Genomic DNA, 16,599 nt, shown 5'->3' on the forward strand with positions numbered 1-16,599 from the left:
CAATGCGGGTTCAGATCTACACCACAGCTCACAGCAACGCTGGATACTTAACCCACTGAACAAAGCCAGGGATCAAACCCGCAGCCTCATGTTCCTAGTTGGATTCATTAACCACTGAGCCGCAATGGGAACTCCAAGAATTAACGTTTTTATGACATTGAGTCCTCATATGAAAATGTTGTAACTTTCCATCGATTTGGAGATTCCTGTATAACTTCTTTAACAATGTTTTATAATATTGTGGTAAAGGTTTTTACACATCTTGTATTAGATTTGTTCTTAAGTAACTCATAGATATAACCATCTTATCGTTTTTGTTACTATTGTAAATGGAATGTTTTTTACTTATGACATATTTTAAATGTTTATTACTGTTGAGTATTGGGTTTTGTATTTTCATCTTGGTTCCAACAGACTTGCTGAATGCTATTGAGTCAGTTTATCTGAAAAGTCTCATCATTTCTATTTAGACAGTCATATCATCCATAGCTTAAAAGATTTGTCTCCTATTTTTTTTTTCTTCTCCGGTTCATTACCACTGAGCCACAATGGAAACTCCTGATCTAAATGTTTTAATTTTTATGTTTATTTCTCTGTTGTGCATATGGATGAATTTCTCAGTGTTACCTTTGCCAATTTGCTAATCCTCTCTCTTCAGCCATGCCCAATTTATCCCTTTTTTATTTTTTAGGGCCACACCTGCAGCATATGGAGATTCCCAGGCTAGGTGTCAAATCGGAGCTGTAGCTGCTGGCCTACACCACAGCAATGCCAAGTCCAAGCCACTTCTGTGACTACACCACAGCTCACAGCAACGCAGGATCCTTAACTCACTGAGCGAGGCCGGGGATCGAACCTGCATTCTCACGGATACTAGTCAGATTCATTTCCACTGAGCCACGACAGGAACTCCTATCCCATGTTTTCATTTTCTTTTAGTGACTTTTTTATTTCCCAAGACTTTAAATTGATTCATTTTCAGAGCCATCAGTTCTTATTTTATTCTGGCCTGTTTTGTATCATAATTTATTTTTTTAGTGGACACTGGCAATTATTTTGGGGTATACTAAACACACACATTTTTAGAACTTTGTCAAACTCTTTCACCAAGTTAAGTTTATCTGGACTGGATTCGTGTCCTGATAGCTTACCTTGCTGTTGTCTTTCCTACCATCCTTATTTTGGAACTTTAGTTTACAGGATCAGGTTTCCCTCTGTCATTCATGCTCCTTCTCTCTCTCTCTCCACACAAATGCACTATTTTCCTGAGTACAGTTCTGTGATTACACCCACTTTTGCCACTCTCACCCACAGTCTACAGCGCATTCTTACAAGTTTGGGGTGCCTGTTCTGCTGTGATGTTAGGGGCTGGCAGCCCCTAAGCCAGCAGGTGGCTTGGCTCAGTTCCTCTAAGTTTTGCCTTCAAGCCTCCCAAGTCCAAAGCTTTCTTAAAAGCCGTAGCCCCGGGTTAGAAACTACGTTTTTCCCTCCCAGTTTCCTTTCATTCGTGCTTCTGTCTTTTGAGGAGTGATTTGTTCTTTCACCCACCCACCATGGAGCATGCTTAGCCTCTGTTACCAAAAAGGAGCTTTATCCTTGGCTGTCACTATTAATTTCTGCAGCTGGAATTAAACAGGCCCGTGGTTTCAGCCTGTGTATGAGCTTCCTAGGGCTGCCCTAACAAAGCACAGCAGCCCAGTTGGCCAAACTACAGAGATTTACCGTCTCACATCTGTGGAGGCTGGAAGTTTGAAGTCCTGGCGTCAGCGGCGTGGGTTCCTTCTGATGTCTGTCAGGGCACCTGTCTCATGTTGCCCTGAACTTCTGGAGCCTCAGGTCTTCCTTTGCTTTAGACAATGATCTCCCCATGTCCTCACGTTGTCTTCACTGGGTGTGAGTGTATCTGCGTCCAAATTTCCCCTTTTTTCTGAGGACAAAGACATGTTGAATTAGGGTCCACCTTAATGACCTCCTCTTAGCTCAATATCTGCAAAGACCCTATTTCCAGATAAGGTCACGTTCACAAGCATTGGCAGTTAGGACACCAGTATCTTTTGGGGGCGACACTAGCTTGTGTTGCCCCCCCTCCCAGCCACATTCATGAACAGCCTTGTTCACTGCTTTACATTTCTTTACCTGAGAAATGTTTATCTTGTTCTGCCCAGTGTGCCATTCGTTTTTTTTTCTTTTTTGCTTGTATTTATCATGCGCATCCACTGTGCTGAATCACAAACTTGCTACTTTGTACTTCCTTCTCTCCACCATCAAAAAATTCCTATGTGTTCAAACCAGTTTTCTTCATGTTTCTGGACCATCAAAAAATTCCTATGTGTTCAAACCAGTTTTCTTCATGTTTCTGGACCAAAGACCCTTCATTTGATTTCAGTTTTACCTTATGTATATAATCCGTTCCAAGAACACTTCACCTTTGTAAACACTGGCCACATTTCTTGTTATCCTCTGCATCAAAGGCATGCATTAAGTATCTACCAATATCTACTTTTTTGATTGCACCCACAGCATGTGGAAGTTCCCAGGCTGAGGGCTTAAATCTGAGCCACAGCTGCAACCTACACCACAGCTGTGGCAACATCAGATTCTTAACTCCCTGCACACAGTGGGAGCTCTTAGTAAAATCCTTTCCCCTGCTGTCCTGTGTGTGAAATAGATAATAAGTTACGTTTTCTGGAAAAGGATATATTATGGGTTAATTTATGTCCCCTCGCTCCCAAAAGATGCATTGAAACCCTAGCCCCAGTTCCTGTGAATGGGACCTTATAGGGTCTTTGACATTGTAATCAAGGTAAGATCAGGTCATTAGGGTGGGCCCTAACCCAATATGACTGGTATCCTTATAAGAAGGGGGAAATTGGAACACACGGAGAATGCCATGTGATGACAAGACAGGAATTGGAGAGATGCAGCTGTAAGGATCCACATCCACCATCAGCAGTTAGGAAGAGGCAACAGAGGATTCCACCCAGAGCCTGAGAGCAAACATGGTCCCTCGATTTCAGACTTCCAGCCTCCACAAGCCGTGAGAGAATCAAAACGTGTTGTTCTAAGCTGTCTGGTTTATGTTACTTTGTTATGGCAGCTCTAAGACGCTAAAGATAGGATGGCAATTTGATAACTTCCATGACATCCACCTTCAGTAGTATATATAGGCTGCTACTGTTCCCAATGAGTTCAGGGAACTTGTGTTTCCAGTTGGTGTTACATCTTAGGGTAAGGAGTTCTGCCCTTGACTTCCCATGTAACAGAGACCTCTCCCCAAGCTACTTCCTCCAACCTCAAAATATGTTGTAGTACTAAGGAGACAGATGTGTTAAGTCTCGTGTGTATAAGTGTGCCTGCTTCCTTGGCATTCAGTAAGTAATCCATAAATGTTTAATAAGACTGAGTCTGGGGAGTTCCCATCATGGCTCAGGGGAAATGAACCTGACTAGTATCCATGAAGATGCAGGTTTGACCCCTGGCCTTGCTCAATGGATTAAGGATCTGGCGTTTCTGTGAGCTGTGGTGTATGTCGCAGACCTGGCTCAGATCTAGCATTGCTGTGGCTGTGATGTAGGCCAGCAGCTGCAGCTCCAGTGTGACCCCTAACCTGGGAACTTCCATGTGCCACACATGCGGCCCTTAAAAACAAAAAAACAAAACAAAACAAAAAAACTGAGTCTGAAGTTCAAGTCACTCAGACTCACAATTGTGTGAACTTGGGCTACAACGTGACAATGTCCCTATTTGTTCTTGGACTAAAGAATCCCGTGCACCAAAGCTCTCTTCCTATAATCACGTCGATGCCTCCTTTTCTGACTCGTCCCTTCCCCTCCTCTTTAAGAGAGTGCCCTCCTTACGTTTAATGTCAGTCCTCCAGAGAGAAATCAGAGCCTGCTCTCTATCCTCCTCCAGCCCCAGGTTACTCCATTTGCCTCCTGGCTCTAAATCTCCCCAACACTGCTCCTCCTTAGGTCACCAGAATCCATCAAATGTGAAGTACAGTTTCCACTTTCTCCAATATATCTCCTCTCCTGGGCCACACCCCTTGCATTTTTTGTTACTAACGAGCCTCCCTTAATGTTTGAAATGCTCTCCTCTTGACTCCAAGACACTGACCTTTTCTAGTTGTCCTGCTTCTCAGAGCATCCTTCTTAGTCTCTTCCGGTTACTCAATTGTGTCCCTGCTCTGAGTATTAAGTGTTGGAGTCACTAAGGATTTCATTCTTTGATTCATCTTTATTCACTTTGTTATTCCTCTGCTTAATCCTTTAGTAAATGTCTATACTTTCAGAATAAAACTAAATTCTTCAGTTCTGCATATAAGACCATGCATAATCCCTGCTTCTCCTCTACATGAGCTCTCTTTCTAATCTAATCATAACAAACCACTTGCTGTTCCCCAATATTCCATGCTATTTCATGCTCCTGGCCCTTCATACATGCCTGCACATAGGTGGTAGATCATCTGCCTCCTTACTTTCTGTGACTAGCTGGCCATCAGTGGCCTCAGGCTGGCTGGCTGCTGGGGTCACAGGGCAACTATACTTACTTTTCTCATCATTGATCAGGCCAACCCAGCCTTGCTTTCATGACGGTGCCAGGGTTCTCAAGAGCAGCGAAAAAGGACAAACTCCAATGCAGGAGGACTGTTGAAGTCTGCTGGCCCCATCTTTACTCCAGAACCATTAGTCGGAGCAAGTCTCATGACCAAGACCGCTCAGTGTGGGAGGCAACTGAAAGGCCGTGGATACCAAGGGAGGCACACTACTTAACCTCCTAGGTTTCACCTTCTTTTTGTTCATTCATTCCACAGATTCTATGAGCACCTACTATGTTTTTTTAAAATTGAAGTATAGTTGATTTATAAAGTTCCATCAGTTTCTGGTGTACAGCAAAGTTACTCAGTTGTAAGATGTTCTTTATCATGTTCTTTTCCATTATGGTTTATTATAGGATATTGAATATAGTTCCCTGTGCTACACGGTAGGTTCTTGTCATTTATCTATTTTATATGTATAAGCTTATCCCAAACTCCTAATTTATCCCTCCTCCCACCCCACCTTTCCCCTTTGGTAACCATAAGTTTGTTTTCTATGTCTGAGAGTCTGTTTTATTTTGTGAATAAGTTCATTTTTGTTGTATTTTAGATTCCACATATAAGTGATGTCATATGGTATTTGTCTTTCTCTGTCTGGCTTATTTAAGTATGATAATCTCTAGGTCCATTCATGTTGCTGCAAATGGCATTATTTCATTCTTTTTATGGCTCAGTAATATCCCTTTTTTAATAAGATTTTTATTATCCTTGATGTACAGTCTTCTGTCCACATGCTGTACCACAAAGTGACCCAGTCATACATACATATGTATTCTTTTTCTCACATTATCCTCCATCATGTTCTATCACAAGAGTGACTAGATATTACTCCCAGTGCTGTACAGCAGGATCTCATTGCTTATCCACTCCAAATGCAATAGTTTGCATCTATTAACACCATACTCCCAATCTATCCCACTCCTTCCCCCTCCCCCTTGGCAACCACAAGACTTTTCTCCAAGTCCATGAGTTTCTTTTCTGTGGAAAGGTTCATTCATGCCATATATTAGGTTCCAGATATAAGTGATATCATATGGTATTTGTCTTTCTCTTTCTGACTTACTTCACTTAGTATGAGAGTCTCTAGTTCCATCCATGTTGCTGCCAATGACATTAGTTTGCCCTTTTTTATGGCTGAGTAGTATTCCATTGTGTATATGTACCACATCTTCTTAATCCATTCATCTGTCAATGGACATTTAAGTTGTTCCTGTGTCTTGGCTATTGTGAATAGTGCTGCAGTGAACATGTGGATGCATGTGTCTTTTTTGAAGGAAAATTGTGTCCAGATATATGCCCAAGAGTGGGATTGCTGGGTCATATGGTAGTTCACATTTGATTTTCGGAGGTACCTCAATACTGTTTTCTATAGTGGTTGTACAAATTTACATTCCCACCAACAGTATAGGAGGGTACCTTTTTCTCCACACTCTCTCCAACATTTTTTATTTGTTGACTTGTTCATGATAGCCATTCTGACTGATGTGAGGTGGTATCTCATAGTAGTTTTGATTTGCATTTCTATAGTAATTAGTGATGTTGAGCATTTTTTCACTTGCCTGTTGGCCATCTGTATATCTTCTTTGGAGAAAAGTCTGTTCGGGTCTTCTGCCCATTTTTCAGTTGGGTTGTTGGCTTTTTTGCTTTTGAGTTGTATAAGTTGTTTGTATATTTGAGAGATTAAGCCCTTGACAGTTGCATTATTAGAAACTATTTTCTCCCATTCTGTAAGTTGTCTTTTTGTTTTTTGTTATTTTTATTTTCTCCTTTGCTGTGCAAAAGCTTGTCAGTTTGATTAGGTCCCATTGGTTTATTTTTGCTTTTATGTCTGTTGCCTTGGGAGACTGACCTGAGAAAACATGTGTAAGGTTGATGTCAGAGAATGTTTTGTCTATGTTCTCTTCTAGGACTTTGATGGTGTCTTGTCTTATATTTAAGTATTTAAGTCATTTTGTGTTTATTTTTGTGCATGGTGTGAGGGTGTGTTCCAGTTTCATTGATTTACATGTGGCTGAACCATTTGCTGAAAAGACTGTCTTTTTCCCATTTTTTATTCTTGCCTCCTCTGTTGAAGATTAATTGACCATAGGTGTCTGGATTTATTTCTGGGTTCTCTATTCTGTCCCATTGGTCTGTAGGTCTGTTTTTGTAGCAGGACCACACTGTCTTGATTAACATAGCTTTGTAATATTGTCTGAAGTCTGGGAGATTTATGCCTCCTGCTTGGTTTTTGTTCCTCAGGATTGTGTCGGCAGTTCTGGATCTTTTATAGTTCCATATAAATTTTTGATTTGTTCTAGTTCTGTGAGAAATGTCATGGGTAATTTGATAGGGATTGCACTGAATCTGTAGATTGCTTTGGGTAGTATGGCAATTTTTACAATGTCAATTCTTCCAACCCAGGAGCATGGAATATCTTTCCATATCTTTGTTTTGTTCATTTGTTTGTTTGTCTTTTTTTTTTTGTCTTTTTAGGGCCTCACCCAAGACATATGGAGGTTCCCAGGCTAGGGGTCTAATAGGAGCTACAGCTGCCGGCCTATGCCACAGCCACAGCAACACCAGATCCAAGCCACGTCTGCAACCTATACCACAGCTCATGGCAACGCTGGGTCCTTAACATACTGAGCAAGGCCAGGGATTGAACCCGTAACCTCATGGTTCCTAGTCAGTTTCGTTTCTGCTGTGCCACGATGGGAACTCCATTTCTTTGAATCCTCTTTAATTTCCTTGATTAATATTTTATAGTTCTTAGCATATGTCTTTCACCTCCTTGGTCAGGTTTATTCCTAGGTATTTAGTTTTTTGGGGTGTGATTTTAAAAGGCATTGTATTTTTATATTCCTTTGCTACTATTTCATTGTTAGTATACAGAAATGCAACCAATTTCTGAATGTTAATCTTGTATCCTGCTACTTTGCTGAATTCATTGATCATTTCAAGTAGTTTTTTGTGGAGTCCTTGGGGTTTTCTATATATAGTATCATGTCTTCTGCATATAGTGACAATTTTACCTCTTCTCTTCCAATTGGGATACCTTTTATTTCTCTTGTTTGTCTGATTGCTGTGGCTAGACTTCCAATACTATGTTGAATAAAAGTGGTGAGAGTGGGCATCCTTGTCTTGCACCAGATTTTAGCATGAAGGCTTTCAGCTTTTCTCCATTGAGTATTATATTTGCTGTGGGTTTTTCATAAATGGCTTTTATTATGTTAAGGCATGTTCCCTCTATATCCACTTTGGTAAGAGGTTTTATCATGAATGGATGTTGGACTTTGTCAAATGCTTTTTCTGCATCTATTGAGATGATCATGTGGTTTTTTACTTTTCTTTTTTAATGTGGTATATGATGTTGATTGATTTGCATATGTTGAACCATCCTGTGAACCTGGGATGAATCCCACTTGGTCATGGTGTATGATCTCTTTTATATGTTGTTGGATTTAGTTGGCTAAAATTTGTTGAGAATTTTTGCATCTATATTCATCAGATGAATGAATATAATTTTCTTTTTTGGTAGTCTCTTTGTCTGGTTTTGGTATTAGGGTGATGGTGACTTCATAGAATGTTTTTGGGAGTATTCCTTCTTCTCAGCCTTTTGCAAAAGTTTAAGAAGAATGGGTATAAGTTCCTCTTTGTATGTTTGGTAGAATTTGCCTGTGAAGCCATCTGGTCCTGGACTTTGTTTGTAGGGAGTGTTTTTACTACATACTCAATTTCATTTACAGTGATTGGTCTGGTCAGTTGACCTATTTCTTCTTGATTCATTTTTGGTGGGCTGTAAGTTTCTAGAAAGCTGTCCATTTCTTCTAGGTTGTCAAATTTGTTGTCAAATATAATTGTTCATAGTATTCTCTTACAGTTTTTTGTATTTCTGCACTATCCATAGAGAGGTCTCCTTTTTCATTTCTTATTTTGTTTATTTGGGTTCTTTCTCTCCTTGGTGAGTCTGGCCAGAGGTTTGTCAATTTTGTTTACCCTCTCAAAGAACTGGCTCTTGGTTTTATTGATTTTTTTCTAGTGTTTTTTGAAGCTCTATTTTATTCATTTCTTCTTTGATCTCTATGATTTCTTTCCTTCTGCTGACTTTAGATTTTGTTCTTTTTTTTTTTCTGATTTTTCGAGTGATTGATTTGAAATTTTTCTTCTTTTTTGAGGAAGACCTTTATCACTATGAACTTCCCTCTAAGCACTGCTTTTGCGGCAGCCCATAGATTTTCATTATCACTTGTCTCAAGGAATTTTTTTAATTTCCTTTTTGATTTCCTCATTGACCCATTGGTTTTAATAGCATGTTGTTTAGTCTCCATGTATTCAGTTTTTTTCTCATTTCTTTTCCTGTGGTCGATTTCTAGTTTCATGCCATTGTGGTCAGAGAGGACACTTGAAATAATTTCTCTTCTCTTAAATTGTTGAAGGTAGTTTTGTGCCCCACTATGTGGTCAATCCTTGAGAATGTTCCATGTGCACTTGAAAAGAATGTATATTCTGATTTTTGGGGGTGTAATGTCCTGAAAATGTCAAAGAAGTCTAACTTTTCTATTGTGTCATTTAGGATCTCTGTTGCCTTATTGATTTTCTATCTAGAAGAGCTGTCCATTGATGTGAGTGGGGTGTTAAGGTCTCCTACTATTATTATATTCATATCAGTTTGGCCTTTTATGTTTGTTAGTATTTGTTGTATGTATCTGGGTGCTCCTCTATTAGGGGCACATATATTGACAATTGTAATATCCTCTTCTTGAATGGATCCTTTTATCATTAGTGTCCTTCCTTGTCTTTATTTATGGCCTTTGTTTTATGAAAGTCTATTTTTTCTGATATAAGTATTGAAACTCCTGCTTTCCTGCCTTTTCCATTGGCATGAAATATCTTTTCCCATCCCCTCACTTTCAAGTTATATGTGTCCTTTGCTCTAGAGTGAGTCTTCTGTAGACAGCATATTGTAGGCTCTTGCTTTCTTATGCAATCTGCCACTCTATGTCTTTTGATTGGAGCATTCAATCTATTGACATGTAAAGTAATTATTGATAAATATGTATTTATTGCCATTTTAGACCTTGTTTTCCAGTGGCTGAGTAATGTTCCATTGTATATATGAACCACATCTTCTTTATCCATTCATCTGTCAGTAGACATCTAGGTTGCTTCTGTGTCTTGGCTGTTGTGAATAGTGCTGCAGTGAAAATTGGGGTGCATCTATCTTTTTGAATTAGAGTTTTTATCTTTTCTGGATACATGCCCAGAAGTGGGACTGCAGGATCACATGGGAACTAGAACCACCTACCATAAACAAAGCCTTAGGTCAGGTACTCAGGATGCAGAAAATCTTCTCAGTGCTTGGAATTTGCATTTGAAGGCTGACACTCAAAGACTAGCACGTTCAATAAAAGTAATACCAGGATTCCGACATAGGTCCCACGAAGCAGGGCAAACCTGAGAACGCCTCTCTGCATTTGTCACCGTGTCTGCAGAACTTGCTTCCCTGTGACCATCAGGATTATTCACTGGTAGCCTCTTCCCCTATGAAGATGGTAAAAAAGCCAACATATTAAAAACATGATTTTGAAATTTTCAGGGTGTCAATTTTTAAAATTGTGATTGAAAAACTACTGTATTTTCTTTGGTAGCCTATAAATTCAAGCATGAGATTGTATGAAAAGAGCATTTCCACTAAATATCCAAACATCAAATGTGGGCCAGAGGAGCAGTGAAAATTTTAATCCTCCTTACTTGTTTTATAGGAACAAATATGCCCACACCTTCAAATTCATACTCGTGCAGATTACAAAGACCAAAAGTCCAAATGAAAATCCCTTTTGAAATAAGTAGCTGAAGCCTCCATATTAGGTATAATGATTTTTTAGGCTTAGGACAGATTGCATGGGGAGCCCAGGCTTTCATAAAGCAGGGGGTGGGGGAATTGAGTTGGGCCTTCATTTTCTCACAAAAGGCACAATGTGAAGCGCATCTGTGAACATTGCATAATTTGTTATGTTCTACAAAGGGGTGGGTTTTTGTTATACACATACCAAAGCTGTTTGGTACTGTCTCACCAATGATCTCCATTCAGGTCCAGAAAAGAAATTGGCCTCAGAAGAGTGAAAGGGGAGTAAATTTTTCTTTAAAAATTAGATACAGATTATCACTTCAAAATGCAAGAGGGAATTTTACAAGTGATGGTGCACTGATTAGCTTTCCAGTGGACACCTAGTCCTTTGCGATTCACATACTAGCTGTGGTCAGCTGTGACCAATGTGGTTTATTACTCTCCAGAAGAGTTGAACTGAGATTACCCATCTAATTTAATTGAGAAATGTTGGGTGAACTTGAACTGTTTCATGGACATGAATGACCAGAGAATTTATTTGATAAGCCATTAAAGGCTGAATATGGTAACTCTCTCTTTGATGGTTTGATACAGTTGTTTCTTTAGTTCATTCGCAAGTCTCTCCTATACTTTTTTCTTGGTGGTTATTGTTCTTCTCATGATGTCATGAGCAGCAGCCGAAAAGAAAAAGGGGGAAAAACATTTACATGCCACATCGTTAGAAAAAAATTTTTTCAACCTACCATTATCAGTAAATATGCATGAGAGTTTTTAATGTGGTTAACGCTTTACAAAGTGACATCAGCTTATAAGTAAAGGAAGCTAACAGTAATAAAATTGTGGAAAATTAATAAATCCACTGTATTTTCATATCATCATCCCTAGATGATTTTTAAATAGTGTCTTCTGATTTCCTTTATTAAGGGGGGAAAAAAAGATGTTCAGAAGTTAACATGTTATTCACCAACATCCTTTGCATTTTTTTTGTAAACTGGGCAGTGCAAGCTATCATTGCTGATTTCTCGGTGCAGCATTTATGTAACTTTATCAGGAGCAGAACACACAAGGTGGCATCAGATGAAAAAGTGCTTTCGCTTGCCTCATATGTCTGCTAACATTTAAGATCAATTCTGCTGTATTCCCAATGACTAATGCCAAGGTATAATTTGGATGTAGGCATCTTTAAAAAAAAAAACTGTATTTAAATATGATGCCTTTTAAACTACTCACAGAAACTCAGGGAAACTCTAAGAATAAATTACAAAATCACACCTCATGTTCCTAGTGACTCTTTAAATGGAATTTTTCATTGAAACTTTGTTATTAAACTAGAAAGCCCTTTTGGAAGTGCCTATACAAGCATAATAAATTGTATATGTTTGTGATACTGAATGACTCTGGCCCATATGCTGCACTGCAAAGCTACATGAATGAGGCATTTACCAAATCAGGCCCACCACATTAAACAGAAAAACAATCTTTATTCATGGTAACTTATCAGTTTCAATTAATCAACCTTAACAATGGAAATTCTGATGTGTTCAAGCAACTTGAAAGCAATAGGTCATCTTGAGGGCAGCCATGTTGTGTCTTTGTGCCTAAGGTTTCAAACAAAGCAACTTCACCAATAAATATACATGCATATACATACATACATGTGCATATATATACATACCAATGGATGGCCACAGCTATGCTGGGTCGGGCCAACCAAAATGCATGTTAAGTGTTTATGACTTTTATCATAGCAAATGTGATTGCTTTTCTCCAAGTATTACTTTTTGAGCTCTGCAAGTGTAAACAAAAGGAAAGAAATTTCCAATGGATGACCATCCTTTCAGTTTCTGTGCTGCTATGTGAATAGCATTGTGCAAACCATTCCAATGGTTTTGAAAAGGGGTAACCATTGGTTTGATTTGGTTACACGGTTTAGTAAAGAGCTCCCTCCCACTGCCTTAGGGTCTGTGAAAGGTCTGTGACCTGTTTAGAACTGCCAAGTGAAATGTCATGTTGCCCCTCCCAAATGGGAGTATCTGCATTCATTTGATCAGTATAAAAAATGATTGGGGATGGCGAGATCAGTGCTTTTGAATTGCAATTTATAGCAGTTTACAAAAATGCACATTGTTGGAAAAGAAAACATGGAAGTGTTTCTTTCCAAATTGCATTACCTGTGAAATGTCATTAGTCTTTGAAGGATATTTACATCCTTTTTTTTTATTATTATTTAGGAGACTTACTTAAACTAAAGAAAATCAGAGTTATTGTGTGATAATTTTTTAAACCTGCATTTGGTTCTAGTAGCAGAATTTAAGGGACACAATGTGGCTGCATTCTTAGGGTAGACATAACTTGTTATCCTTTCTGCTTATTCCCTAAGATGGTCTTTGCTAATCAGTTGCATCAGCAGAGGATTCCCAGTTATCTTTCCCAGATTCTGAAGGAGATTCATTTGCTGGTAAATGCCTTGTCTGCTGATTTCTAATAGGGAATCTGAAACCACAGGCATATTTAATTCTACCAGGTCTCCATTAATTCTTCAATTGTTTCCTACTGAGACTTCTTTGTTGGATGGATACTTTCTAAATTATGTTACCCATAGATTCATCTACATGTATGCACAGTCTCATAAGAGGAAATATTATTTCTTTTCATTAAATGCATACAAGAGGACATACACTTTACACCAAAAGTTAAGGTAGGCTGTTCAAGTTCATAAGGCTTAATAGAGCCACTTGGCTTTCTGGGATCCAAGAGTCTTAAAAGCTCCATCTCTTCACCTTAGGCAGTGAGTAGAATCAAACTGTGTTTTGAAGAATTCTTCTTTAGTAAGAAAAGTTACCCTGGGAAAAGGGCCTCAGAACTTCCCTGATACTTAACTTGAGAAAGAGGGGCCATGCTTCAGAAAAGACTTGACCCAGATACACTCCCTAGCACTCCACTTTGAACCTCCCCACCATTGAAAGCTGAGCTTGTCACGTTTTTATCTTTGTTCATGTTAAGCCTTGGAATGACAGCCTGGCTCTGTGTTCCTCTCTCCCACTGCCCTGGCTGTAAGTGTCCACATTGACACCTACCGGTGACCGCAGGCTGCAAGTCTTTGTTGCCTTCTCCACGCTCCTGGCTTTCACTGGGATTAGCTCAGGGCCTTTGTTCCCCTTCAAAGCTGGAACATCACACCCCATGTTGTGGCTTTCCTGTCTCAGACCCCCAACGCTTTCCTCACAATTTACACACCAGGTAAATGTCCCTCCCTACAGAGCAGAGGGCCAGCCTGGGGTGGGGGGCGGGGAGGGCCAAACCTCCGATTTCCCAACTTCAGAATCCAGCCACGTTGGTTTTCTTTCCTACTCATTCATAACTTTCTATTTCATAGGAGGACAGACTGAAAACACAAATGGAAATGTAAACCTTAGTTAGATCCTTGGATCCAAATACAAGACAACCCCTGCCTTGTTTTCGTGACTCTCAGAAGAAGGTCATTTACTGGCCTTGATAACAGGCACCTGAAACCCTCTCTCCAGTCTAAGGGCTGGAGGAAAGCTATGGGGAGTAGGGGCTGGAACTTGACTGTACCGGATGCTTGAAGGCCAGTGAGGATCTGATCTCCTGACTTAGCTCCCGGCTCCTTACCCCAGCTGGGGTCAGGCCTAGGAGGACCCCCTAAAAGCGAGGCAAAGAGCTATGGGTGAGGAGTGGGGAATGGTTTATGTACAGTAAGTAAAACAAATTTTCCTCTCTCTTCATCTTTCCATACATTTAGTGAGGCTGTCGGAACCCCTGGAAGAAGACCTTTTGGAGAAGCCATCCGTGCCCCAGAACACCCCAGCGGACGGTCTGGATGCTCCTCCTGAGTAGCGTCACACAACACTGGGCCGAGCGGAGCTGGACCCCAGAAAAAGGGCCCTCCCCATCCTGGCGCGAGGCCTGCCTCCCTCGCGAGGGATACAGTCTCCAAGGCGCTTCTAAATGAACCGCTCCGTCTCTCCAGATGTCGTGCGCTCACTGGAGCACCGCCCTTGAGAAGGCGAAGGGCGCCCTCTGTGCACCTTCCCAGGCCCTCGGTGAGCCGGGGGGGGGGGGGGGGGGGGGGGGCACGCGGCCCCTGAGCGGCCGGCGGCCCAAACCATCCAGGCCCCTCCCGGGCTTAGCGGTGTGGCCCACCGCCTTAGGGCGGGAAGGGACGACGTTCAGTTAAGATTAAAAAGTTTGAGGCACTAACCCTGTGTCACTCCCTCTCTAACCCACCAGGTCTCCCTATACCACGAAGTCAAACCGATCTGCTGTCTCCTCGTCTGCCAGCTGATCCCCATAGAGGCGAACAGTAAAACCCCCAAAGAGGGTTTCCGTTTCCTCTAAGCAGGTCCACTCTTATCTTCCATAGGCACGGGGCTCCTAGACGTATCTTAAACGCCGATAACAGCTCTTTAGTAAGTATGGAAACTCTTTGGAGTTTTGCTTCCCGGTTAGTGTCTAGATGAAGATTCTTCTAAGTGTCGGTTCTTTACGGAATGCCCAGGGCCGGTTCCTGCAAGTCCGGGTCGCTGTCTTCCGTGCGTAAAGGTCGACTCGGTCCTTTCCGGTCCCCTCACTGCAAGTCGGGCGCAGGCTGTAGCTCACTCTGAAGATGGTAGGCACTGGAGTCCGGATTTCTAAGGCTATTGATGAAATCTCAAGAAATATATTTGTGGTAGCTGTCACATAAAGCTGATCTACCCTGGTACAAAAGAAAGCGAGAGAGGCGATTTATTTGTGCGTAAAAGGCAGTGGGTTTAATTGGAGAGAGAGACGTGTTACTTTCACCGCAAGTACATGGGGTGGCATGGCGGTGGAGCATTATTCGAGCTTCATCTACTATGCACTATATGCCACCGTCTCCAAAGGAGTGTTGCCCTAGAAACTTGTTTTAAATCTGCTGCTATATATCAACACCTTGTTTTAGCAGTCCTTGGCTGAATTACAGTTACACAGTTTGGCGCTTCTTTCAAATTTCCTCCCATCAGTTTGGCTAAAGAAAGGAATTTTTCTCCTTTAGAAATGAATTGGCTTAATTAGTAAGTAGATTAATGGCAATTGCTGGTGAGTTGGTTTCCAGCAGAGTTTCACCAGAGAGGGTTAATCGGAGTCAGGTCTGGAATCTTTCCCAGAACTGGCTGCCAGCCATTTCCACCAACCAATCAACCCTACAAGAAACGGAGGAAATGAAATAGAATTTATATTCTCTGTGCTATTATCCTGGACGGAAATTCCTTGGAAGCAGCCACCTGGTTGGGTGTAGAACAGACTGTTTCATTTCAGAATTTTCACAGAAACTTTGAAAGGTTTATCTGGTTACCCAAGAAGAATTTGAAATGGCACAATGAGCATCTCCCCAGAAAGCTGAGGGCGCATGGAAATGCCTGAGAGTCTCAGTCAATTTCAGGTTTTACAGAAGTTGTACAAACCTCCCAAGTCCCACCCTAAATCTTGTCAACTAGAAGCCTTTACAAAGTTTAGTTGTATGTTTTGCAGCCTTTTCACTTATTTTTTTCATAGTGATAAAAATGCATTCATAGTTTAACTTGCAGCTGCATTACTCTTGCAAAAAAAAAAAAAAATCCCTGCTGAGAAATGCATATAATAGGAAAAACAGATCGGCTGGACAGCAGTGTAATTAATGCCAGAAAGGGCTGAGGCCGGTTTCATAGTTTGTCTTTTGAGGATATCAAGACGAGACCTGGTGAAAAATGACGCATGCTTTAGCATTTCAGAAAGCTGGCAACTGGCAGCGCTTTTCCTTTTTTCTTTGACTTTCTGCCTCTGAACAAAGAGGTCGGCAGAACTAGCTAGGTTGTAATGAGTTCTATGTCCCTAGCACATTAAGTGCATCATGGAAACATATTGTATCGAAATAGTTTGGAGGAGAATACCGGGGATGAAAGAGAATGGGTGCTTTGATCAGCTCCCTGGGGTCCTGAGCGCGCACAGACTGACTTGCAAGGCGTTATTCAGCTCCAGCTAGACACACTTACAACACCATTCAAAGAAATTTGCATATCTGTAATTTATCACATTGGTCCAGAACATTTTTGCAAGGTAAATAAAAGTTGGCTGAATTAAAAAAAATCAATCATCGCAGATATAGTGGAAACTGTGAAGCCTGTCTCCATTAAAAACGTAAAAAATATGTCCA

The 16,599-nt window shown here is 40.8% G+C and overlaps 1 protein-coding gene across 1 annotated transcript in view; it reads left to right on the top strand.

Annotated features, from left to right (window-relative positions):
• Nucleotides 1-15,546, top strand: part of C12H10orf67 (chromosome 12 C10orf67 homolog) — a 135,496-nt gene extending 119,950 nt beyond the window's left edge. Inside the window, exons 19-20 of the mRNA XM_047754644.1 lie at nucleotides 14,191-14,491; nucleotides 14,679-15,546. Coding sequence (XP_047610600.1) covers nucleotides 14,191-14,285 — 95 coding nt within the window. The 3' untranslated portion in view covers nucleotides 14,286-14,491; nucleotides 14,679-15,546. The remainder of the gene's footprint in view (nucleotides 1-14,190; nucleotides 14,492-14,678) is intronic.
• Nucleotides 15,547-16,599: the final 1,053 nt, after the last annotated feature.

The sequence above is a fragment of the Phacochoerus africanus genome, chromosome 12, assembly GCF_016906955.1.
Source record: "Phacochoerus africanus isolate WHEZ1 chromosome 12, ROS_Pafr_v1, whole genome shotgun sequence".
Taxonomy (NCBI): domain Eukaryota; kingdom Metazoa; phylum Chordata; class Mammalia; order Artiodactyla; family Suidae; genus Phacochoerus; species Phacochoerus africanus.